General features: G+C 38.1%; 1 protein-coding gene across 1 annotated transcript in view; it reads left to right on the top strand.

Moving 5' to 3' along the window:
* The window catches only part of LOC139149010 (inversin-A-like), a 47,624-nt gene that overhangs the window by 1,602 nt on the left and 18,594 nt on the right, over nucleotides 1-27,428 (top strand). The window contains exons 2-4 of the mRNA XM_070720502.1: nucleotides 22,579-22,772; nucleotides 25,069-25,288; nucleotides 26,828-27,080. Coding sequence (XP_070576603.1) covers nucleotides 22,579-22,772; nucleotides 25,069-25,288; nucleotides 26,828-27,080 — 667 coding nt within the window. The remainder of the gene's footprint in view (nucleotides 1-22,578; nucleotides 22,773-25,068; nucleotides 25,289-26,827; nucleotides 27,081-27,428) is intronic.

Genomic DNA, 27,428 nt, shown 5'->3' with positions numbered 1-27,428 from the left:
GTAAATATTGGTGTATTTCTTTGCTCGTTAATTTGATTTGAACACATGCCTCAGATATTAATTAGGCAAAGTTTCCATTGGGAAATTATAGAGAAATTACCGTTTCGACTCAGATCTCTCTGGACGCAATGTATAACTGAACCCAATCAAATTTTGCAAAACATGTTGTAAATGCATGATAGTTATTACACACACAAAACAAAGCATATGTCTGTAGTCTTGATTAGGATGTAAGCAATACATTACAATTGGAATTGCTGAATGCTGACCATTGCGCAAGATATTACTTCTGTGACATTAATTTTTTCAACTGTTAAGCTATATGAAACTCGGAAGAAATGCAGATTTTCATGCAAATGACAAATTGAAAATTAAAGTGTGCAAGATAAGATTCTCCTAATGCTCTAAGTAGCGATGGCTAGGTGAGTTTGACCCTTTATTACGCCTTCCATGTCATTCAGTTATATAGGACAGTTTTGGCTGAGACTTAGTCATAGGATTTAACAGTAAACCTGTGATATACTCATAACGTGATAGAGGAGACTCTATCCTGCTAGATGTGATATTGTCTGCTTTGGGTCCACAGCATTTTGAGTCTAGTTCACCAGTCATTCCTGCACATATATTATCATCGACGGTTACCATGGCATGCGAATGTCTTTGGCTGGGCCATCATCAATATAACTATCATGAACACCATCCCCCTTGGGCCGAGGCAACAAATTTTGATCTTGGCCATGCTATTATGTGCTGTTTTGTTTTAGTTGCATATACAACTCAGTAATACGATTATTTTAAAGGGAGGGGGGTCGTCGGAACTGCATGTGTACAACTTTCTTGTTTACAAATAATGTATTTATGCATGATATCTATATGCATCACTTCAACATAGCTGCAACATTTAAATTATGATATTCATTGTTAGGCAAAAAAAAAAATTGGTTTGTTTCTGGTCACCACCCGCATCACTTCAAAGTGTGTGCGTCAACTCATTTTTTTCCTGTTTTTCATTTGCCCCTATGGAAAAAAGGGAAAATGTATCAAATTCCACCAAAAATTAAAAAAAATGAAAAAAAGATCGTGTTGCTGCATCATCATCAAACCTATTATTTTTTTGGCCTTAGCTAACAAACATGTTTTAATTTTCATCAATCGCCCACATACAGTGTTTACATCAGGTATAGGGGTCCCTGGCAACCTTTGAGCAGAGTTCTGACAACCCCCTCCCTTTAATTAATTATCTCAGACTCCTCTTGTATTCTGTGCGTCATTGCACAATGCCATGTATGTACAGGACATTCTAAAAACAAATATACTTTTGCCTTTCCTTTACAATTCTTTTAAAGGTGCCTACTACTAATATTCGTAAACCAGACTAGATAAACGTCCTTTTGCATCCTACACTTTCTGTATTGTCCTCAACTCTTGGACAAAACAATATGCAGCATTATGTATACTTTGACTCAAATGCTGGTAGTTTGTAAATAATCTGAATGAAATTTAATTTTTTCTTGAGAATGTATTAACTTCCTGACCATTGACATCTGCCAAGGAATTGATGAATAAATGGAAAGAAGAATTCATAGAAAGTATTTATCAGTATTTTGGAAAAAGGCGAATTGCGTTTTTAATAATTTATTGTACTTTTAAGTTAGACAGATATTCAGACTCTCAAACTTTTAAATTCTTTTCTGATCTACCTTGTGTAGGGGTTCATTTTAAAGCTCTTGCTGTAAAAAAATTTATCACCATCTAAGTTTTTTGAAAAATTGAAAATTAAATTTTTCTCCATAGACTTAACACAGGGATGACGGCCATTTGGAATGTCAAAGATTGGTAAATCTTGGATAATTTGTTTCTGCAGTAATAAAATTTGCACAGTGAACCCCGATTTTAATTCTTTATTCTGAAAGAGAATGGTGAAAAGATTCCTTGAGGAAAGTTTGAACAAAAGTGTAAGTCTTTCGCTTTCGAGGCACATACTACCTTAAACTAAACCAATATCTAGTGTGAAAATGACAGCTTGCTCATGCACATCGGATATGCATCTTAGGTTGGTGGGGAAATCCCACCAAAGCATGAAATGATTGAAAGAATCCAAGGACAAATATTCAGTAATTTTTGTGACTTTTTTCTTTTGTACATGACATTTATGTTTTCATTGGATTTGAATACTGCATGATTTGAAATATTCCACTTTTTATTTTTCTCTAAATCTGTAAAAAAATGGGATGAGTAATATACACAATACTTCAAACAATTTTCATTATAAAATAAATATTTTTCTTAAATGTCATCTCCTGCAAATCCATAGTAGTATAGAATCAGGAATCCTTCAAAATATTCAATTCATCAAGATACATGCAAAATATTGACCAGAATAATGTTAAAATACAGCCAGTCAACTTAAGTAAAAAAAAATTGCATGATTAAAAACAACCTGGTTATTTTGTAAGATTTAGAGAAGTTGCCGTAGCAGTCATTTACTAACTATAGACATGTACCTGATGCATGCTTCATAATAATAAAAGTCATTCACTGCAATCTAAATCCATTATTGAATATGGGCCATCAGGGTCCCTGGTAGATACACAAATTACTGTTACTGTAATTGGCTTCAATACTGACATTAATTGCCACTTGGAGTCACTTTGATGTGATTTTATGTTGCTGCAAATCATGTTACCATGGTAACAGTTTGATGAAATTCATAGACACCATCATCTCCCACTTTAATGTCTGTTTACCCTCAATTTATCATTTAGAATTAGTACCCCTTAGGAAATGTTGGATCTTATCTTAGAGATGATAATTTGAATATCAGAGTACAGTTTAAAATAGTCAGGACTGACAAACATTCTGAAAAGGAATGTCTATATTATCTTTAACCCTTTGAGTGCCAAAGTCAATTTTTATTGCCTTTATAAAATGTACCCAGTCAATTTTTTTTCAGATTTTTGCCAAAATTTTGATAAAAAACTGTAGGCAAAGAAATTTTAGGTCCATTTTGCCCAAAATTATCCAAAAAAAAATACAGAAAAAATTTGTAAGAATTGGTAAAATGTTGCACTCAAATTTGGTTGGAAAAAATTTCAGCACTCAAAGGGTTGATTGAACTCTTTCTGACTGATTTCCTTATCTTTTGAAATGACCAGTTTGACACTTTTTATCATAAAATGTTTAAGAGTTGCCTGTACCAACCAATAAATCTTAACTGAACAAAGTGCTTTCAGTGCATTGAACCATCCATTGAACATGGATGACACAGGTTGAGTGTAACCATGGGTCAACAGTAGCATAAGTAAATATTTACTCATTGCATTCTACCGGTTCTGCCATGAGGGTGGCATCTTTCAGTGAGATCTAAGGAGCCTGTGTTTTTGAAAGTTTTACTTATCAACAGATTTATGTCAATAATTTGCAATAATTGAAAATCGTTGTACAAGCAAACAAACTCTGATCACTCATGTTAAATGAAATCAGAAACAGAAAATGTCATATCATTGTCAAGTTTGCTGGTGTTACAAGCACCAACAGGTAAAACAATAGCCTTACAAAAATGTCAAGTGTATTGTCTCTTCAGCAGTCACTAAGAGAGTCATTACACACCTTAGCAATGCTCCCGTGGCCATTCTAGCTTTGATAATCATGTTTGAAGTATTCAGGAGCACTCACATGTTTTTCAAATGAGTTTGTCAGTAAACAAATACAGAAAGAGACTATCTCTTTGCATGGCATTGATACAATCTGTGTTATCACCAGTATTTAAGTAAATGTGTTGACACAAGTCACATACTGATTCCTTCTGTATTTATTTTCACCAAGTGTTGCAAAATATTTACCCATTGCCATGGAAACAGCTCAACAAGGATAGAAACCCATAAATGAATAAATGATATATTGATAGACTAATTGTATATTAAACATACTAACTAATGTCAATATTTTATAATTATCAAAAGTAACTGTAGCAATTAGTGTGTCAATTTTACCCCATGGTCTTTTCGTTAAACGCTGAATGTTGTGTTAATTTTTCCTGTTTTTTTTGTGCCAATTTTTGACTAATCTTTACTAATTTTCTAATGGAAGTACACGTTAGCATATTAAACAAGCTATTTGTCTTGTCACACTACACGATCATCACAGGTGTTTGCATCGCCCATTGTATTGCTTTTATATACAGTGACTCCCTGGATTCCAGTTTATCAATAAAAGCTATCTGGAATGAAACATTTAGCTGATGTTAATTAGAGGATAATATGACAGTAGTGCACTCTATTCATCTACAGGGATGTACATTGCTTCCATTTGCTAGGTACAGTATCTTAGAAACACTAGCAACCATACCAAACATTAACAAATTCAAATCTCTAGCTTTCACAATTTGCTGCATAATTTCTCCAGGAAAGTTCAGAACAGCAACATAGGTCCCCTTTAGAAATATCTAGATGTCACATTGGTTTATGAAATCTCCAGGCATAGTTCATTTGTTGATCAAAAAATCAATAAGGCAGCGATTGACATCAAGGTTTGTGAGATGCTATAAGGTTTGTGAGATGCTATAAAGTAAATTGCGACAAAATACTCAGAGGATTGATAATAGTCAATTAGTTTTTAACTACAAAATTTTATTTCAGCTGTCTTCTGAGCAGGTCTCGTAAAATAGCAAGGACACTTAACTTTCTTGATATTGTCATCTTTTGTTGTATTGTCAGGTTTACAGGTAAGATCTGCCATCTGAATGACCAGGGCAGTTAATGACCACTTCTGCTTCAGGATCATCAAAATTTATGAATTTCCAGACTGTGCAACAAAACCGTAACTGTTGAAACACCAGGTGCACCAATGAGAATTAGTCAATTCAAGTGATAGAGTAATCAGATTTGCAGAAAGTTCAAGGAATGTATTGAGTAGAAATACAGCTTCCTGATCACTTCCATACTATCATTCCATTTATCAGGAAAACTTGTACCTTCCCGCAATTTCAGATCTATGTGGAAGTGCCTTCGGCAAGGTCACTGAACTTACTGCTGATTAGCATCTGATAATCTATATCTCTTTTCAGAAAAAAATTGTGCTCTATCTGCAAATCAGGTCACATCAAATCTTTATAGAAATACTTGACTTGTCAATTGTAATTGTCACCCTTACCCTAACACCTACACTTCCACCCCTTGCTATTTTGCATGATTTTTATATGTGGTGAGGTTTTTTGATAGTGTTTCGCAGAAAAAAATGATAGAGGCGTTCTACATACAAGAAGAGATTGTGCAGGTTTGATGAAGCTTTACTACATGTAGCTCGTCGTAGTGTTCACTTCACTGGTTTGTACTGATCTGGTTATCAAATTCTTGTCATCATGCATGAATATTACATCTACCGTATTCATTCACTGTGAATTTATTGATCACAGCAGGGTATTAACCACGTACGTCATCGTTAATCTCACACATTTATATCTAATCCCTAAAATGGATTTAACCACATATTTAAAAGTCACAGTTCCTCAGGAATGTATTGATTGAATGATTACAATAAGTACACTATACTTGACTTATGTATCCCAAAGGTATACTTCCTGCTCTGACCCCTCCAATTCTTCTTGTATTTCCCAATAAATTTATCTGTAAGTTAGCTCTATGTTGACTATTTACTGGTTTGTGATTTTCTATTTTGTGTATCAAAATTATCAATGCTAGTTAAAAGCTCAGGAAGTAAAAATTAGCAAAAGTCCTGCTGATGATCATTAGATATTAAACCTCTGTAGACAGGTCACTGGTTGCTGGCAAGACTTACTGTAATCTAAGTTATGTGGCATTAAAAGGTCACATACAATCCATACCTCTTAATTTTCATGGTGCAATTGTGACAAATGAAACAGGCTGTAAACTCACTTTCTTTGTTATTGTATCTGCGCATTCATGGATGGTAGGTGTGTGGGGGTCTGCCAAAGCAGTATTGTTGTGTTGTTTGAAGCAATGTCGTACCATCCATTGACTTCCTACCTGCAGTGCTGGTGAAGAAATTTGGTACAGTTTGACTAGGGTCAGTGACAATCTTCCAATTTCTAAGGATTAATTTCAAAACATATGCATGAATTCTGAAATGGTATATTTTGAAATTCTCACCTTCAACCAGGGGGTTCAGTAACTCTTGTTAATCGGCCATGTTGGTGTCAAGGATTGGTTGATTTTTACTTGCACATCAAATAATTATCGAATTATTGATACTTTTTGTTGTATTTTCATGGCTTTATTGTTGGTTATATATTAAGGAAGAACTGCACAAAATACAGAGCTATACTATTGCTCTGTTGCCAACATTGTCAGCAATCTGTATCATCTACACTGTTCTATTTCCTGACAGTGCCATCTTTCAGCCACTCCCATCCGTCTGTTATCCACGTCATCCTGAATTTTTGGAGTGCTAAATGCCTATACAGTACATAATGATAAATAGTTGACATAATCTATTGTTCTGAACGTCTTTGCTCATGAGCAGACCACGTCTGATTATTAGGAATGGACAACCTATCTGTTGATATTTTATGGGCAAGAAATCTAACCATTAACAAGTCATGAAGTCTAGTGTTACTATTTCAGATTGCCGACACAGTGCAATTCCATTGCTTTTGAATGATAACCATGAGAAAGAGGTCTGACATACTGCAATGAAGTTGGATCCTAGGTGATTGGTTATCGTTTCGTATATTGTGGACAATCCCAAAGTTCCAATTTATTATAATGCCAGATTTAGTTAACATATAGAGTCACTACTAGATGGTCTTCTCGACAGAAGCCATTATTCACAGTCACGTGTAGTGTATATCCACAAGTTTTTTCCAAATGAAGTATAAAATGAAAGATGTGAGGTACATGAATATTAATATTCCATATCGATAAAGAATCATTAGCATAAAATTTCAATTCCGAAACAATGCTAATTAAAATAATCTGCATAAATTAATACAAATCCACTTAACATCTTGCACTAAGAGCAATGAAGTATACTTAAAAAACCTTAGGTATGCATGAAGTACTATTTTTTCACAAATGTTGCAACAGCATCAGTTGAATATGGTGAGAAATACTGAGCCTGACCACGGTCCCTTCACTGTAGAGTGACTGTTGCCTGACATTGACGCAATCCAAGAGATTTAAACTTGAAAGGATAATTGTCCAATTCTAGTGTAAAGAAGTTTTGCTGCAAGGGAAATGCTCTGCTTGTATTTGTTGCTTTCTCTTTCCGATACTGGAGTCCGTTCATTGAAACAAACTCCATTGTTGGATGTGAAAGACTGTCTAGTCATAAGTTCTGTGTTCAAAACTGTGGCATTGATAATTATAACCACTGCACCAAAGTGTTCTGTAATATGCTGTGATCTGTGTACCAAGTTTTGAACACTAGTATATACTCTGTATGGCAAATTCCACTTAATTTTGATCTGCATAGACGGATCTCAGCTAAGCTGTGTTACAATACTGCCGCTAGATATGCACTGTACGTTGTTAGCAAATGTAAAAGTAAAAATACAAAGAGCTGTTGCACACCCCTGAAGATTATAATCTAAAACTTCAGGATCAAAAAAGGCATTATCATAACCACTCATAGCTGTTTTGAAATGAAATTTTATATTTTTGCAGTTACTTAATAAAGTATTGTATGTTTTGAATATAATTGTCTGCAAAGGACAAGAAATGTTAAAGCAAGGTTTTTTATAGTCTTGGTAGAAAGAACACTGTATCACTATCAGTAAAACAGTTGAAGATTGTCAAAGGTAAACCAATACAGCCTTTTACAGGGACTGAAATTTAGTCTGCATTTGGAAAGCTATTGCTACTTCTCATAGTATTTGGTTACAATGTTGTATCATTTGAAGCCCATATGTAGAGAAAGAATATGTTGCGTTTCTGTTCATGTGTTTGTAGACTTTCTGGCAGAAACAGCATTAATATTTCAATATCATACAGAAATTCACGAGGGGATTTTTTCAGCAAATTAATATCCTGTCAGACGGGTTGATTTAGCAAGTAAAGAATGACCACAGATGACTTCAGTGCTTAAGAGTACGATTTCCTGTAAAATCACATCAACATAGAAAATCACTGCCTAAGGCAGTACGGATATTTGATTATTTACCTGGAAAGGTCTGATAGTAAAGTGTGTTCACTGATATGAAGCAGAGGTACTTCAATGTTTTGTGAGAAAACTGTTTTGATATTGTATCTTTTTCATTTTTACATGTACCCTGTAATTTCTAATGTATCTGGCAGTATCAACGCAGAGTATCAATGGTATATAGAGTTGATCAGTCCATGTTCCAAAAAAACACTCATAATACAAAATGTTCATGAATCACTGGAATTCTTCATCCATTGATCAAACAAAACTGGATTATTACTTGTTACAGCATTCAGATGTATTTTAATTCAAGGTTTTACAACAGTTGCTACCCTTTGATATATTCAGTAAATTTTTGTATAAATACAAAAATTGTACAATATTCATGTTGTGTACAACACGATACAAAGACTTCCTGCCCACCATAAACACGGATATTAGTGTTTCAACATGGACATTTTTAGGAAGGAATGAGTGGCACATATGGGTTTTAAGGATACAGTTACTTGGAGTAATTTTGTTACACTGAAATATGAGATTGAACCACATGAAATTTCAACAAGTGATCAAGGTAAATTTCACTGATTACAATGGTTTCCTGTAAATAATACCACAATCACACTTATTGGTGAATATACAGCTACCTCAACTCTGTATCATTCATATCGACATCTCAGTGAGATTAGCAATATGTCAGATAGAGCCTCCTTCGGTTTCCATGGTGTTGCTTGTTTCTCAGCAGAAGGAGATCACAATATTTTATTTTTCACTGCACAGTTCCATTATTCATTCATAGTGAGTTGTCTGCACACCCACACCACTAGTGTTTAAAGTTGAGTTGAATTTCAGAAAGTCGTTGCAATTCAGTGCATGCTAAATGTATGCCACTGTACATGACCCTGAGCAGTCAGACAGCCAGAGAGGTCATAAGCTGGGCAGTATTTATCTGTCGTATGTGTGCTGTACCTAACATTTAACAAACCATATCATGGCCTTGTCGTTTCCAGAATGTCACTTTATTCAACCACTGATTGTTCTTAATGAAATTACTTAACAGTTTTGTTACCAAGTACAGCACATAATTTATTTTTTATTACAGAGGGTTTAAATGGTAAATGCTACTCTTTTATAGAAATTATAATAAGCCAAAATCAATTGCAAGGATTTAAACATTGAATGAATTGTAGCATTGTTTTGTATCACCGCTTTCTCACTATATTTCGATATACTGGTAGCTATCAACTTCATGTATGTCATTCAAACTAGAGGGGAAAATTTGCTGCCATATCACAACATTTGAAGTGTTGATTTCTCTGATCCCTAGCAACAGTTGCTGAGCAACCAAGGGGTCAGGTCAAGTATGTCAGTCAGGTCAAATGATGTTGAGATATGACAACATTTTAATATTTCTAATATTTTCCTGTTTTTTAAGCAAAAGAAAAGCTTCATTGCTGGTAACTGTTTGTGTATCAGCCGAAATTGCTACAAAAATACACTGTTTAAGATTCAATTTTTGCCCTCAACAATCAATTAATTCGTTGACTGGATCACGATTCCTGATAGTGCAGTGGCCATCTGCTACTCTCCTTCTGTTTCAGTATGTTCTTTTGATCTATGCATGCCAGGTCTCTGTAATGGCTGAATACTTTACCATAAATTTTATTTATATTTCAAATGCACAGATGTTATCGTTTCCATGGAAAACCAGACAGTAGTATAATCATCTGAATCCTGTACAAGGATTTCTGTTCTGCGTGTTAGCTAGGCTGTGGATGTTGTTGTGTATAGAAAGCAAAGCAAACAAGTTTCTCAATACAGGGAGACTTTCAGATTGTTAGGAGGTGATGGTGTGTTGGACTACTGCCACCAAACTAGGTTATCTAAATACTACTGAACACGATGACAGCGTGATGTTATGTTTACGTGTAACCAAGCAACTGACATATAGCTGCCTGTGATGTGAATGGAAATATATATTCCATATTTAAATCCAATTTGTGTCGTGAAAATTTGGGACGCTGATTGAGCCAGGTTGTTTAAATATGAGGCAATTGATTCTGATGTTGAATAATTGTTGATTAATTCCTGTATACGGAATGGCATGGTTTTGTTTCATTATCAAAGTCATATACCAGTATAGTGTTGTTTTAAATCTCCCTTCCGTGGACAAATTGATATTGAGTAACCACACACTCTGTACATCAGTGTAATTGCTACAGAGATCAATACACAGCCAGAGAGATCTAATTTCTCCACTTAATACCTCAAGGACTGTATGAGTTGCATGCATGTTTTTCCAACCAATGCTAAGTATTTATAATTAAGTTGAAATTTCAAATTCTGCCCTACATCCTGATTGAAATAATAACTACTTTTAAATTAGTAATTTATCATTTCTGATTGTAAGTTATATTAGATTGTCAGGTATTGTATTAAAAAAATTATTTGATTTGTTTACTATAGATAAGAACTTGTGTATTTATATATTTTATCATAAATTGTTACATACAATTGGTCTGCTGAACATACAGGTATTAGGGGTAGATTGGGAGGGAAGTGTTGGTGGGAGGTACATGCCGGGAAGAGCTGGGTCAGGGATTGGGATGTGTTGTTCATTAACATTTTGATATGCAACTGTTTATTGCCTCGGTCATGATGAATTATTAGAAATGGTCAAAATTTTTTGGAGAATAATCTGCTTTAAAAAATCTATAAATACAATTATGGTTATTTTCCAATTTTTAAAGTACATACATCAGATACATGTTGCATCCTATTTCACTGTCACAAGGTGTACATCGGTGTGTACATTTGTTTGAAGACTAGTAGTGGCTTGTGTTTATTTGAATTATAGCTGTTGTCAAGGTATTGGGCATAGCAGATATCACAACCAAAGCTTTCCAACTAAAATAATCAGTATTGGTCATGGAAGATGACTACAACACTAATACTTCTTAGCTCAGTCCAAAAGTAAAAGAAACCCAGTGAAGACATCTTTGCCAAATATCTCCTGGATGCAGTTTGGTTTTTTACCTTTTGCAGTTTTTGTTCCATGCACCTCTGCAGTTGAGACATTTCAATTATAGCCACCGATGTCAGAACATGTTTACAGTTTTATAACATTACGCATATATGAAATTTTGCCAGTAAACATATTCTTTGTACAATCTTTGTACTTCAACAAATCATCTCTAATGTTTGTCAGGAAATAGATTATTTGAATGTCATGAATAAATTGAAATGCTGTACCTCAATGATAATCAGTAAATATTTATTGGGATTACGAAAAAATACAATAACACTCACAGTAAAGCAATTCTAAATTTCAATCATCATTTTCCTCTCGAAAGACTGGTTAAACTTTGAGTTATTGTCAATCATAATCCATCCAATGTGGTCACTACAGGAATGTTATCTATAAAACCTGCTTCAAATCTTTTACAGTATGAAACAGAAAAATATAAAAGCATAAGTGACACTGAAAATATAGAATGTAAATTGTTAATGCCCTCTCTGCTTTCACATCTAACATTCCCCCTGTCATATGCAATTACAATTGCACCATAATACATGCATATCGGTGACATAAATTGTAATATTCATCATCTCTAAACTGGACAAATTAAATCACCATTCAGAAAGATGAAGGGCACATCATAGGTACCTGTATGTGCCAGCTACAGATACTAGAAACAGCTTGTGATCCAGATTCTTGTTTAATTCATTGTGACATTCATGTTTGCACTTCACAATGGCCATACATATCAGCTGACAACACATACATCTGTGAAATTCATTGTTGTACATGAAGGAGTTCAGAATCTATTCTCCCTGAGGAATGTTGTAGGAGATAAATTGTCAAAGTTTTGATAGGGAATTGCTTTCCTTACATCCAGTAAAATTGAATGTAATCCTTTGACCTTGAAGTCATGAGATACCTTACTCAAAACTCATCATCCTTGCTACCACTGATCTGAAATACGCCAGTTTATCTATCATGGACCCATGGCAACTGTCAAATGACTTGTCAGAGGGATCACTGGTGATTCATTTCATGTTGTCATGGCAACAATGAAAGAGGCTATAAAATATCTTTGTGAGAATACAGTATAAGGTTGATGTATATCCGCTATCAATATTGAATGTAATAGTCATACACCCAATTGTGTCCTGATGAAATGACTTCGTTTCAACATCTTTCAGACAAAATAACAGAGATAACTGCAATAGATCAGCATTAAAATTGAATGCAAAGTTGCTGCCATTTTCTGTGGATGAGAACCTTTTATATTCCATATTTTGTACCATTATTCATCCCATTATTTGTATTATCGATCAGTAATTTCGGAATAATGCAAATTTTGTTATATAGCAACATGTTATGTTTGCTTTGTAGAGCTAAATTTTGCATTTGCATTTTACCTGTAATAAAAATTTTCAATTCTATTTTAAGATCATACTGTGATCATTTCATGTAATAGGTTTATATAATATACATTATTAATGTCATCTGTCAGGCTTGAAGGCGAAAACTGCGAAATTTACTGAGCTTGACAATTTTTGTGACTGTTGGCCTTGTGTGTCCTAATCACCTTGTGTTCATTTACTGTGAAAGCGTCAGTGTGTCCTTGTATGGCAAATGTGTTCTCTGTGTTTTCTTTCTCATTGCTTTATTTGCTATGTTGTATGTGTGGTTTTCTTGAACTATAATAAAGTTTCAACATTAACATGGAATGTCTGATAAGCAGGAAGCATTTTAAAAATATTGTATGTTGAGGAAAAACAACCTGAATTGCCGGCAAAATTTTTGATATTACTGTATTCAATTTACAAGAATATTGAAATCAAATTGGTATTGCAGTCATTTACTTAAAGATGTTTATGAGTCATTTTTGTGTCAATGAAGAGGACATCTTTCCTTAGCTTTTTATATTTAGTTGAACAAAACAAATTTTAATAAACACTGCAACAAAACAAGATAAAAAAATGATCAGTCATTGACTCAAAACTGTCGACAAAATAATAAAATGTTTTGAAGCGTGTCATCTTTTGAAAAAGGATGAACATGAATGATTAATGTGCATTAGGATCTGTAGCAAAGTGTCCATTAATGTGCATTAGGATCTGTAGCAAAGTGTCCATTAATGTGCATTAGGATCTGTAGCAAAGTGTCCATTAATGTGCATTAGGATCTGTAGCAAAGTGTCCATTAATGTGCATTAGGATCTGTAGCAAAGTGTCCATTAATGTGCATTAGGATCTGTAGCAAAGTGTCCATTAATGTGCATTAGGATCTGTAGCAAAGTGTCCATTAATGTGCATTAGGATCTGTAGCAAAGTGTCCATTAATGTGCATTAGGATCTGTAGCAAAGTGTCCATTAATGTGCATTAGGATCTGTAGCAAAGTGTCCATTAATGTGCATTAGGATCTGTAGCAAAGTGTCCATTAATGTGCATTAGGATCTGTAGCAAAGTGTCCATTAATGTGCATTAGGATCTGTAGCAAAGTGTCCATTAATGTACATTAGGATCTGTAGCAAAGTGTCCATTAATGTGCATTAGGATCTGTAGCAAAGTGTCCATTAATGTGCATTAGGATCTGTAGCAAAGTGTCCATTAATGTGCATTAGGATCTGTAGCAATGTGTCCATTAATGTGCATTAGGATCTGTAGCAAAATGTCCATTAATGTACATTAGGATCTGTAGCAAAGTGTCCATTAATGTGCATTAGGATCTGTAGCAAAGTGTTCATTAATGTGCATTAGGATCTGTAGCAAAGTGTCCATTAATGTGCATTAGGATCTGTACCAAAGTGTCCATTAATGTGCATTAGGATCTGTAGCAAAGTGTCCATTAATGTGCATTAGGATCTGTAGCAAAGTGTCCATTAATGTGCATTAGGATCTGTAGCAAAGTGTCCATTAATGTGCATTAGGATCTGTAGCAAAGTGTCCATTAATGTGCATTAGGATCTGTAGCAAAGTGTCCATTAATGTGCATTAGGATCTGTAGCAAAGTGTCCATTAACCCTTTTCCTGCCGAGCGCCCCTGTCCGTTATCCTGCCAAGTCGGTCAAAACCGGCCCCCTTTTTCGTGTCTACAGAAGATAGGCTCTCCTGCACGCTTTCCTGCCAGGCATTTGGCGGGAAAATACCGCATTTTCGGGGTACGATTACCGACCATATACGTGTTAGACTTCAAAAATTTTTGCATGCCCGTATAGAGGGGCAACCGCTGATGAGGTTGTGTCCAGAAAATGACGAGGTCACGGGCGTTGTTTGCCCCGGGGGACGTGCACTTTTATGCCCTTTTCTAGCTTACTTTCGCGGAAGTAAAGCTCGTTCGCCGGCACGCACGGCCACACCGGGGAAACGTCACCTCTCTCGTGGGTTAGTAGAAGACCCAGGGGTTAGTGCTATGGGTGCGGCAGCACCCTCAAACCTGTCCTGTTTCCCCTGGGTTGTGTCACTTGGCCACGTACTTTGAACGACTTGGAAGAGTCGCACAGTGCAGTCTGCTTTGACGTAGTGTCAACGACATAGTTCCGCCATTGAAGGAAGGCGTGTACGTAGTTTGGCCAGTTCAGTGAACACTTAGCTCGTTAGTGTTACCGTTTCTTAACACGTTAGTTGTGCAGTTGTTACTAAGGTGCAGTTTTGTACCACCTTAGCTCTGGACAGTGCAACTGCTCTATGCACTAACCCCAACGACAGATGGTTGGTACAACGTCTACGTCGCACGAGCACAGCCTCCGTTGGGCTGTGCCCCTCCCACGTGATACAACGCACATTCATCCATTACTATAGCGTCCTTACGGATCTGCCAAAAACGAAAGTGGGGGTAAAAACAAAACAAACGAAAATATGCGATCATAGATAGTATTTTATTCGGGAATAATTTACATTATGCCGAACAATAAATCTCGGAGTCTGTCTCGACGTCCGAGTGCATGGTCCGTGTTTCAAAAATTACAATCGGGGTGGCAGATCCGTGTTTCAAAAATTATAATAGGGGGGAATTGTACAAAATAATCCGTCTAAACAAAACAAACGAAAATATGCGATCCATAGATAGTATTTTATTCGGGAATAATTTACATTATGCCGAATAATAAATCTCAGAGTCTGTCTCGACGTCCGAGTGCATGGTCCGTGTTACAAAGATTACAATCGGGGGATTGTACAAAATAATCCGTGTTTCAATTTACAATCAGCGGGATCATAAAGCACAAACAAACGGCACAACCGTGCTCAAAATGTGATCATGGTCCGTGTTAAGAATACAGTCAAGCCATGTTAGGCGAAGCTGTCCCCTGTCCGTTATTTACGTCGGGTTCTCTTGCTGATGGGTGTCGTCGGGGCTGTATGAGTAGAGGTCTGCACGCCAATGCTCCTCTTACCTCGTAGCATCATGCGATGATGAAAAGCCGCAAAACACTTGCCCTCGTGAAGATGAAACCGCACAGACTACATCCTTTGGACGTCTCAGACAGTCGTCCGCTCGCAGTGGTCTTACCCTCTCTGCTGCATACTTTACAGCATTTCTGCCGCCCTCCAAACGGCTGACAACGTGCATCGGCTGATTTGTGGATTGATGTACGAGACAAGAGAAACGGTGGCCTCGACCTCTCTCACACTGGGCTGCGATCGCCCACAATAACCGCCAATGAGTTGTTTCCCGACACGCAGATGAAACATCTTATGGGTCAGCTTACTATCAGGGTGTACATGCTTGAAGCATATATATGCATTTACCAGGGCAACATCAATCAGGTAACATGCCAGATATGTCCACCATCTGTGGTTCTTGCGCCCAGTGTGAAAGTACTTGCGCTTCTGGTTGGCTCGGTCGACGCCTCCCATGTACCGGCGATAATTATACAGCGACAGAGGCACTTGTCGCCGCTCGTCTCCCTCCCCCACTGGCACGCACTCCAAGGGTGGATAGACCGTATTCAAGATCAGCACCTGAGCGTTACTATCCTGATAAGCAGTGATGTTAAGACGAGAGTCCGTTCTGGTCGTGGCTTTCATATCCCCAACAGACAGAGGAAGGCGCTTCCTCTACCCGGCGGAATTAATTGAGGGGGCATGGTGCGACGATTACAGCGGTTAAAACTCCCGACCATGTAGATCCCGGTCTCCATCAGCTCTCTAGCAGTAACGACCGTGCTAAACAGGCTATCACGAATAGGCTGTGATTATATCCACAGAATGGCTGGACCAGCTCCATCGTAATTCTTTTCACCACACCTCGCTCCTGCCGTCTCCCATCAGTCTGATCCCGAAATTTCACACCTACATGTAGGTACGGTGCAAAGTTAGCGATGTATGCAGTGGTGGAGTCACACAGCTGCCATATCTTGAAACCGTCTCGATCAGGCTTATGCGGTAATCTCTGCTTAAATTTAGAACGGCCCTTAAATCGCACCATGCCCTCGTCGATGGAGATCTCTCTACCCATCTTATAATTATTTACGCACCGGTCAACTATGGGCTCCATCCATGGATTGATTTTATACAGGGGATCCTCCTGACACCGACGTCGGCGGCGTGCCTCATCAGGATCACGACGTGGATGTTCTCTGGGTCTGCCAGATGAAAGTATCGCATAAGCTGCTGAAAGCGACTGCGGGTAATCACAGTAGAAATACCCTGGTTTCTCAGAAAGGGATCGCTAGACCAATAATCCTCCACTGATGATTTACGGTCGATACCCATACAGACTAAGACGCCAATGAACGCCTGCACCTCTCGGTAGTCAGCGTTACGCCAGTATTTATCTATTTTCCTAGCAATATATCGCTGGTGGAATTTGGCGTATTTATTAGTCTCGTCCTTGGCCAATCTGATCAGTGTAGCTGGAATAAACTTAAAAAAGTAATCGAGCTCACGGGAGTGGCTGGGCAAGGTGAAAGTCGGTCCTCTCTCATGGTCAAAATCGGTCTCCTCAAATATATTAGCATCGGTAGTCTCCGACATACGCCAGACAGGAGGGGTGTCGTCCTCCGCCAACACAGCAGCAACGTCATCATCGTCGTCAGAGCTTGCTTCACCTACATACTGCCTGTCATAAAAGTCATCGTCCTCTGCCGCATCCTCGTCAACCTCCGAGTCGGACTCAGCGGTGATATCACCGTCGTCTGGGCGTCTGGGCCTGAATCGCCCGTAGCGGCATCAAGGATCATATCTGGCTCAAAATCAGGTGGGCTATCCTGATAACGACCCTCCGCACTATCTTTTTCGGCGGGGACATCGCAGCACACGAAACTATGGCAGGAGCGGGCTGGGCAGCCTCTGCTGATGACGAGGACTCAAGCTCTTTCGCACTGGGCACAGGAACCTCTCCTGACGCAGGATGAGGGCTCATAGTAGCAACAGGTGGTGTCTCTCCCGGAGCAGCCGGGGGAGAACCAATGGCATCAGCCGTCTCGTTACTCACTGTCTCACTAGCAGCAGCAGACGTAGTCTGTGCAGGTGAAGTATCTCCCACAAGAGCAGATGTAGTCTCTGCAGGTGAAGTAGTCTCTCCCGGAGCAGCCGGGTGAGAACCACTGGCGACCGGTGACCCGTCATCATCCTCATCGGCAGAACGATCGCTCTTACGTTTACGCTTACCACTGGGTTTTTCAGCTGGAGATGGCTTCGCCTTACGGGAGCGTTTCTTGCCCGACTTCTTAGAACGTTTACTAGGGACATCACAACGATCGCTACCACTACCGCCCAGAGACTCTGCATCTTTGAGCTTCAGTCGTCTGCTCGCCTTCAGAAAACTTTTGCGGTCCGTCAAGCTCATGTCTGGAACAGTGTCAACAGACTAGCAGGTCCCTCCCTTTTAAAGCCACAGGGAAACAAAGCCCTGGACATGATTGGACGCAGGGGTGTTAATATATGCATCCACCTGTTATTATAATGGACCTACGGCAATCAGTCCACCAACCGGCGCTGACATTCCTACCCGTCATGTAAATTGCCTGTCCACACCATTTGATATGCTAATAATACTCATTTGCGATGCAAATCCTCGAGCACTTAGCATAACATAGTCAATGTCATTAGCATCTCAACTTGACATTCCGTCCAGCTGGGTACGTGGCATGCGCACCTGCCACCCAAGGACGTTGGCCCAAGCCCATGTTTAGTACGGGTGGGAAACCCGTCTCAACCCGTCTCTTTAACCTCATGTCCCTTCTAAGTACGCCTGCGCAGGGCGTATTGTCATCCAAGTCGGTGACAAGCCAACCCGACAGATCGCCCATTAAGCAGTAATGGACTGGCCGTCTCGTTCTTGTACGGCAACGAACAGTGCTTCAGCGGCTTGTTCAGGTCATAACCGTCGCCTGCCGAGCGGCTTACCCAACTAAGGCGGTCAAAGATGAAGGATGCCAAAATTGTCAACGGCTGTCTCGGCCTCGTCGTTGGGCAAACATGGCTCCTTCAAATAACGTGGCCAGCACGTCTACGTCATCAGCGGTGATGACGACCCGTCATTAACGCCCGAGTGCGTAAAACTCGGAATATACCGACAGGTACCTCTACCTGAGTCGGTCATACTACGGTATAAACCAAACACAGGTCTGCCAACTCCCGTTAGACTCGGCCGTTAGCCGAACTTCACAGGGACAACATAGGCGTAACAAGTCGGTGAACAACGGTTCACGCACCTAACCACAGCCGCCAAGTCGGTGAACAATGGTATCAAATTTTGAGGCCATGTTCGTGAATGGCAAGGCTGAGGCGGTGTGTTTCGTTGCATGGCTTGAACGTCTAGAGCCAAGTGCAGCCGACAACGTCCGACATCTGAGTGGGTAGTCTTTTCGAGAAGGTAACAAGTCGGTTAAAAGCGGTGGTTACCCTTCACAAATGTCGCTCAAGTCCGTTCGGATCAGTTCCATGTCAGGGACTAATCAAGCCGAGTCCGTCAAATCCGTCCGCACTTCCCGTCAATCAGGACCAAGTCCGTGATTTTCGTCTCGCACCATTGGCAAAAAATTGCACCGCCAGCTGAGGCGGTCTTAGGCGGTTGCCTTACAGATTAGCGTTGCCGAGACGGTCAATTTCGGCCGCAATCTATGTAGTGCCTCAGAGCCAAGTTACCCCAAACTCCGCTAGAATACGTCAACGTGCTAACCTGCCAAGTACGCTACTCGTCCCCCCCCCAAAAAACCAGTCCCCCACAGGGAAAGGTGCGGAAGCTACCCAGCCAGTCCCCCACCGGGGTGGGGGACTGGCTGGGTAGCTTCCGCACCTTTCCCTGTCGTTGGACTCTCTGTGAACCCATTTCGAGAGCAAACGCCGTTCCTCGCCCAAAACCTGTCCTCGAACGACCCCTAGCGCGAGCAACGGTTTGCTACACGTAGTTCCGTCGACTAGGCAGGAAAGGGGGTACCAAAAAGTAGCCCGATTTCCACCGCCTTGGCAGGATAACGGCCGTGGCTGCTCAGATTCTAGCTACACCGAATTTCAAGCGGATTTTCACCGACTTGGCAGGAAAAGGGTTAATGTGCATTAGGATCTGTAGCAAAATGTCCATTAATGTACATTAGGATCTGTAGCAAAGTGTCCATTAATGTGCATTAGGATCTGTAGCAAAGTGTCCATTAATGTGCATTAGGATCTGTAGCAAAGTGTCCATTAATATGCATTAGGATCTGTAGCAAAGTGTCCTGTTCGTTGTGAGAAAAGCAACAAGAATAGGGTAAATGCAATTAAACACTTTATTGAATGAATAAATTAATGTTACGTGTAAATGTCACATGAAATGATTCATTCCAGTTAAATATCAATATTTTGTTCTCTCAGTCTTCACGTTAGAACTCTGAAATTCTCACCTTCATGTAATGACTTGAAGTAAGGTGGGCAATATGTGATCTCCCCATCAAAATATGTCTTTTGGAGTACAGTATTGCACTTTATAAACATTATTTATTGTCTGTTTCTGAATTTAGTTTAACAGATAATATCCACTTTTAATATTGCTAATCTGCATCAAGTTAAACTTGAAACTGTCGCATGGTCCGGATATAGCTGCACTACTGGCACTACAATCGGTCCACCAAAAGGCGCTGACATTCTCACCTGTCACGTAAATCGCCTTTCCGTACCATTTATCATGCTACCAGGACTTGCATGCTACAGTATACATATCGCCCTGGTGGTTTGCATAACAAAAGAAGTCGCTGCTCGACAGTAGGATGGGAAACCCTACCATTATCCTCATGTCCCTTCTGAGTACACTCAGGTAAAGCATACATAGAGCAACCAAGTGCTTGACAACCCATCATTGGCTCCAAATTACAGCCAATAATTGTGAATAGTGGATAAAATATCCAAAGCCATGTTGCTGAATGGCAAGGCCAAGGTGGTGTATATGGCATTGCCTGGCTTGAATCTAAGTGCAGCTGACAACGCCTTACGCCAATTTATAACGGTATTACCAAGTCGGTACAAGGCAGTGGTTGTTGTCCTTACGTTCTACTCAGTCTGTTCATTTCTGTTCCATCACAGGAACAAGTAAAGCCATCCCGGTTAAAAAACGTTTGCATTTTCCATCAATCACGACCATAAAGTCAGTGCTTTCCGTCTCGCAATATTGGCGCCATCATCTAAGTTGTTCTTAGACCATAGCCTTTTAGATATGCATTGTCGAGTTGGTCTCACTTGGCTGCGATCTGTAAAGTGCCTAGGAGCCAAGTACTGGTATGTCCAACTACACCAACGAACATCACTGTGCATTCCTTCCAAGTACGCTAAAATTCGGGCAAAAAAAAACCCAAGCCCCCACGGGTGTAGGGAATTGGCCAGACAGTTTACTGAACCTTTCCCTATCATTCGACTCCCTGCAAACCCATTCCGAGAGGAATAGCCGTGCTGCACCAGAAAACCTGTCCTCGGATGACCTGGCAGTGCACACGGCTAGCTACATGGTGGTGTTTTAGAAGGATATGGGGTAGGCTAAAATGGCCAGAAATCTACCGACTTGGCAGAGTAACGGCCAAAAGTGCAATCTTCTGGCTACACTGACTTTTGACCTAATCTTGACCAAATTGGCAGGAAAAGGTTAAAAAGTGGCATCTTTATGGAAGTATCATCAGGGGATTTGAATGTGACAAACTGGCTTAAATTTAAATCATACATACCAATAAAACATTTAGCAAAAAAGACACAATCATTTAATTCTCTCCTGTAGCTCAACGGGAGCAAATTCAATGTAATCATATGCTCTTTAATATATTTCCTTTTGGTATCCCAGAATATATGTGGTAGCTCTCTTTTGGACACCTTCAAGATGTAGCAATGATTAATTTGTTGTGACAGCCCAAGACTGGGATGAATAATCAAGAATACTACGGACAAGGGATAAATACAGTTGGCGTTTCATTTTAATGGAACAGGTGTGGCCACATGTAGTCCCATAATGTGGTTAGCTTTTGTAACAGATATATTAATATGCTTATTCATTGACAGTAGATTCTCTACTGTCTATGGCTTATCCCATTACATATTGGAAGAAACTAATTAATTGACATAATTTATTTTTTTAAAATGAGCAAATTAAAATGAAATGATAGGTAATATGGTATGAAAGACAATTGATTCCTCTGGTTTCTCTTCAATCATAGTATCTTATAGTAGCGAAGAAATTTAGTGTTTTTAATAAATTTAATAGTAAGTAAAAATTATCCGTTCATATGTTCCAGATTTTACACAATGTAAACAAAAGCACTATTGACCTGAATGTGAAAATATACGCACTCAGAATCAAAAGTGATCTCCAAAAAAATGGGGAAGTACATAAAAAATACAAGAGTTTTAAACGTTGCATCAGGATTCACAGTCTAATGAGAAACAATAGTGAATGAGAAACAATAGTGAATATATCTTCTTTCGAGTATGATTAATGCTTTCTATCAGTTTAAATTGCAAATGAACATGTACAAACAGCCTGTGTTCAAACATTGTCATTCCCTTTGAGCATACCGCTACATCACTTGGCTGTATCTGAATGTCATATTCCCTTGCATTTTCACTCTGTACGTACCAAGGAGATGAAAACAATGAATAAAGCAAGAACCTTTGCATTTGCTTTCAGTCAGAAACATGAATTATGCATGACATCAGCATAGCTAAATCTATTACATTTGTGCAGTAGAGCTCATCTGAAAATATATTTTTAGTGTTTGTGCAGCAACGACTTTCTGTTTTATTTTCATTTTCTGCATTGAACTTCATCCTCTGCAGACAACAATCTGTTGTATTCTCCGTGTGAGCTTGTAAATTTTTGTTGCACAGTTTATGCCCCTAGACATTTGTTGTCTTCCATGCCAACAGTACCGACAAAGGTCGTCCCTGACTTGGTTATCCGATACACCTTCCGTGATGCGTACCCTGGCTCAGGTCTTTCGTGATATCTTGTATCATTATTATAATTCACGGGCTCTATCGTTTTTTTTCAGGTTCTTGAGGAGCCCAACAGCAAAGGAATACCTCTGATTATCTATGCTATCCAACAAGGCCACCTAGATAGCTGTGAAGTTTTAGTTACTGCTGGAGTTGACGTGAACAAAAAAGAAGAGTGCGACGTCAATAAGACAGCTAGTCACTGTGCAATAGAAACCAAACGACTGGATTTGCTGGAGTTTTTACTCAGGTAAGAAAAACGGAAAGTGTGGAATATGTCTCTGAAAATACAGTTATTAGTTTCCATTAGATAGATAACAGTATTCAATCAGCAAAGTTTGCCCATGAATTTATTTCTTGTTTTGTTTGCAATACGTTCAGTGATCTACGAAGTATTTCATTCTGCACTACTAATTCTCTTCTCTTTGCTTTAACACTATTACCAGTTGAACAATTGGGGTTTTTTAAATGCTTTAGGAAAAATGGTGTCCGCTTTAAATAGATATTTAACTTGCACACTTAAATAAGCTGTGCTCTGTAAGACAAACCAAAATACTTCATTTGCATAAAAAGCCATTTTTATCATTACAGGTGTGGTACATGTACTGTGTACAGTATATTGTAAATTTTTGAGTCAGTTTATAGACTCCCAAAAAAAGGCTTAGAGTCTATGGTCTATTGACTCTGATGTTGTAGAAATTAATTGACCAAAATCCATGTATGGCTTGTTGCATATATCACTTATGATGATTGGAAATGGGCAGTTATTGTGTTGGTTTTTCTAGAAAAGTCCAATTTTAAAAATAAGGGTAAAGGAACATGACAAAGACGAGTCGTAAATTGGAACACAGGTCTGAAATGTACTAGTTTAAGTAGCCGAGCAAAATCTTTTAGGAATATGGTCATTCTTTTTCTCTTTCTTTCTTTCCTGAAAATTTAACGTGAAATGTGATAGTAACTGGTACACATTGTAGAATGTTGTTGTGTACATAGTGTACAATATGTGTGGTATTATAGCAACTGAGAAACTGGACTATCTAAATGCAACATAGTAGAGACTGTAAACAGAAATGACAGATGCTTTTCAACGTCCTTGGAAAGATTTGAATCAGCTTTACCCAATTCTTATTTGTTCTGTTGAATGGCAACGGCGAATTTGAACACCAGCTTTGTCTTCTGCTGGTCCTTAAGTAAACTTTGAGAACAAACCAGCCATGCAGAGTACATTTAAAGGCTGGCAGAGGGGAAATTATTCATCTTGTTGAGGAATAAATCAATGTCAATACAGCTGCATGGGAAGGTATAGAGCACAAAGTATATTAAATGGCTGTTGTGTAGACCATACTTAACAGGTACTCAGTATACTGGATCTCAGTGTACTGGAAATGTTAATGTTCCAGTGACTGACTCCAATGTACCCGTACATGTCTGCCTTTCTTAATACTCACAGATTCCATTCAGTGACCGTATTGTGTCACATCTATTTGTCACATAGCTGTAATTACTATTTGTTCTGCATGTAACCATTGGCAGCGTGTTGCAACCCAACATACACATATTTTGCAAAGCCTTTATACTAAACTATCAGAAATCATTTACAGGAGTTGCTGACTGCCTTTGTCCTCAGATAAAAATTATCATTCTGTGAGAAAAAGACATTGTGACAAATGTTCTGTCCAGTACAGCTTTTGTAATTGGTTTCAAGAAATAGGATATTGACATTAAATATCAGAGAGAAATAAAATAACAAGACATTTTATGAAATGCTTTGATAAATGGACTAGCTGGTCCTCTACAGGTTTATTGTCCCTATACTATGTATGCAGCCACAGCATCTGGTTTTCCTCGAAGAAGTATTAATTATAATAGACCTAGCATATTACTTGTCAAATCAGTTTGTTTATGTGTGCATGTGCATTGACTTGCTCACGTTTTAAATTCAGCCCAGTGATACATTTATAGAAGCCATTTTGGTGTATAATGATAACAGTGTTGTTTACTAATAAAAATCTGAGCCAATATTCAAAGACCAAATCACTACAATACAGGATCTCCATACAGTAAAACTATTGTATTTAGTTTCTGCTTCTGTACATCACACAGAGACCAATAAGTAACAAAAAGGTCATGTTGCTTGTCTTAAAGAGGAAAAGTTGTTTCTTTGTTGTTACCTGCTCGAAAAATAATGCTGATGCATCGTACTAGTATAACAAGTGTCAAATACCACAAAGCTATTCACAAAATATCAGGATTTATGTCCTCGTACATATACTGTATTACATATGATGGTTCTGAAAAAATTCTCATAGAATATTGTGTTTGTATGTGGTGAATTGAAACATGAGTTTTTAAACTTCCCAATAATGGATATTTGCTGTTAACAGATCTTTGGAATATTGGTATGACAGAATAGGGTAAATGCACATATTTGTTTCAGTAGGTACATATGTGTCACAGCCCTGCATATATCTCCAAGGAATTCTTCAAGCTAATGAAAGTTTTCATGAAAATTGATCAGTACATGTATGTGTAAACTATGATTTCAGTAATGAAGCCAGACCAGATGTCGTTGATGCCAATGACATTACTGCTGTAGACTTAGCATGTATGAGTAGTGACTGCCGTTACCTGGAAACGATTATCAAGTACCTGAAGGAGAAGAAAATGTCTACATTGAGTTCTGCCAATGAGAAAGGAATCACTCCGTTGATGATAGCTTGCCAAAGAGAAAACCATCAACAAATCAAGTTGCTTATCATAGAAGGGGTATGTGTATTCTTTGTCAATCACTCTGCAAATAACAAAGGCATTCAAAAGGCTGTTGAAGATAAAGTGGTGTGACTTCCTACTTTTTGAAAAAATCAAAATATATGTTATATATTTCGTGAGCCCTCACTCAGAAGTTCAATTCAAATTTGTACATTTGATAAACAAATACCTGTAGTGTTCATCATTATTGTCAAAGGTGCATATACCGGTACAGTTTTGACAAATGAACTAACTTTTTTCATCCAACTATGCACAAAATCAAATACAGTTGAAAAAAATATGATAATTACTCTAATTTAGTGAATAACATTGGTTCTGCATACATACTGGTGTATTATTGGTTAAATTATTTATATCACAAAAAACAAGCGGTTTTTCCATATGACTGATTTTTAATCATGTTTGTTGCAACATGTCAAGTGACTTTCATTGACAATAAGCAGCAATCACATAGAGAGATAGGTAAAACCATGGCAACCAGGGCACTGAAGGTACTGTCTTAGATGATACGTGATGATAACCCAGAAGTGAAAGCTAGAATTTTAAAGGTATACAGTCACCTGTAATCTAAATAAGCCCATATATGGTCAAAGGGGCGTTCCTTGGTATTCAAAATGCCAATGTGAGGGCGCTATTTTTAAAAAGCGGCCACCCACTTAAAATCTGTGATTGGTTAGATTTTCTCTTTCCATGGTAACTGGCAAAATTGGAACAGGTGACAGTAGAATTTTAATGGACTTGGGTGGAAAGAAAACAACATTCACTTGTGCAGTTTCTACAAGCAGTTATTGGCTTTTTGTGGATTTTGTACCACCATTAAACAATTTTTTTCTTGTATTGTGCTCATGCAACATTGCAAAAATTAACACCAGCACTATTTTATTCTGGAATAGACCTGTATATTTAGCCTATTGTAATCAAATGTGCCTTTCTTCATGCAGTGTAAATGTGGACAATTCACAGTAGTGCATCGTAAATATGAAAAATGACCAAGTAATTCAAATATGCTTCTGATAATTGTTTTCAGTTTTTAAAGTTGAAATTAATATTCATACATAAAAGCATTCAGTGTAATTCTTTGCTAGTAATATCAGTTTTCTTTTTTAAGAAAACAAAGACATCAAATTGAATTTGTCCTGCTTCCAATGATGTTTCCTGCCAACATTTTCAACTGAACTACTTTCGGCTTTTAAGGGTTTAAATGTAATAAGTATAGAGATTTTTTATGGTGAGTGTGTCATGAAAAAACTACCAATGACCATGTTGTCCCTCATTTCAATCTTCGTGAGCAAAATTAGATTATTAGTGTGACTTGCATCTCATATATCATCTCAGACCTGTCATTATATTATTGTTGTCCTGTGATAAAATTGATCACTTGTAAAATCTCTTTGTTACAATGTCAGTGTTCACCTGTAGGCTTTGATGAAGTGTTGATAACACAGGATTCAATCTTCATGATCTTGAATAGAAAACAAATCGAACAGAAAGCAGCCAGTACCCTGATGTTGTTACTTCAATTTTCTCCGTAATCAGGTTCCCCTGGACACAAAATGCAACAAAGGAAAGACTGCCTTGCATTACACAGTGGAAAACAAGGAAGCAGAATGCGCGGAAGCTTTGCTGGAAGCCAATAGCAGCATTGCTGACGTCAAAGATAAGGATGGACATACAGCATTACATTTGGCAACAATTGGTGCTAATAAAGTCTTGGTTTCAGTACTAATTAAGTATGCTGATATTAACGGCACTGACCTTGAAAAGCATACACCAGTTCATTGGGCAACGGGTAAGTTTCTTAAATACTGTATTTATGACAGTAAAACACACAGTCCGTGATATACTGTAAATACCATATAAAACAGTCCTGTCTGTAACCATAAATTCTGTACTAATGACAGTCAAAATGACTCTGCTTTGTTAAAATAAATACTTTATTATTAACAATCCACAGAAATATTTTACTATGTATCTGTAGAAATTGACAAATCAGAAGCCTCCGACCAGTTATTCTACCGGTATTTCCATTTTAGAATCACAGCATTTGTTTTATATAACAGTTAAATGGTGACTTTTTCAGTTTTTATGACAGGGTATGAATTGTTTGTTCAGAGTGCTTTCAGGTCAATAGTTTGAT

Source organism: Ptychodera flava, chromosome 14 (assembly GCF_041260155.1).
Source record: "Ptychodera flava strain L36383 chromosome 14, AS_Pfla_20210202, whole genome shotgun sequence".
Lineage (NCBI taxonomy): Eukaryota > Metazoa > Hemichordata > Enteropneusta > Ptychoderidae > Ptychodera > Ptychodera flava.
Note: the sequence above shows the minus strand (reverse complement) of the source record. Positions and strands in the feature narration are given on the sequence as shown.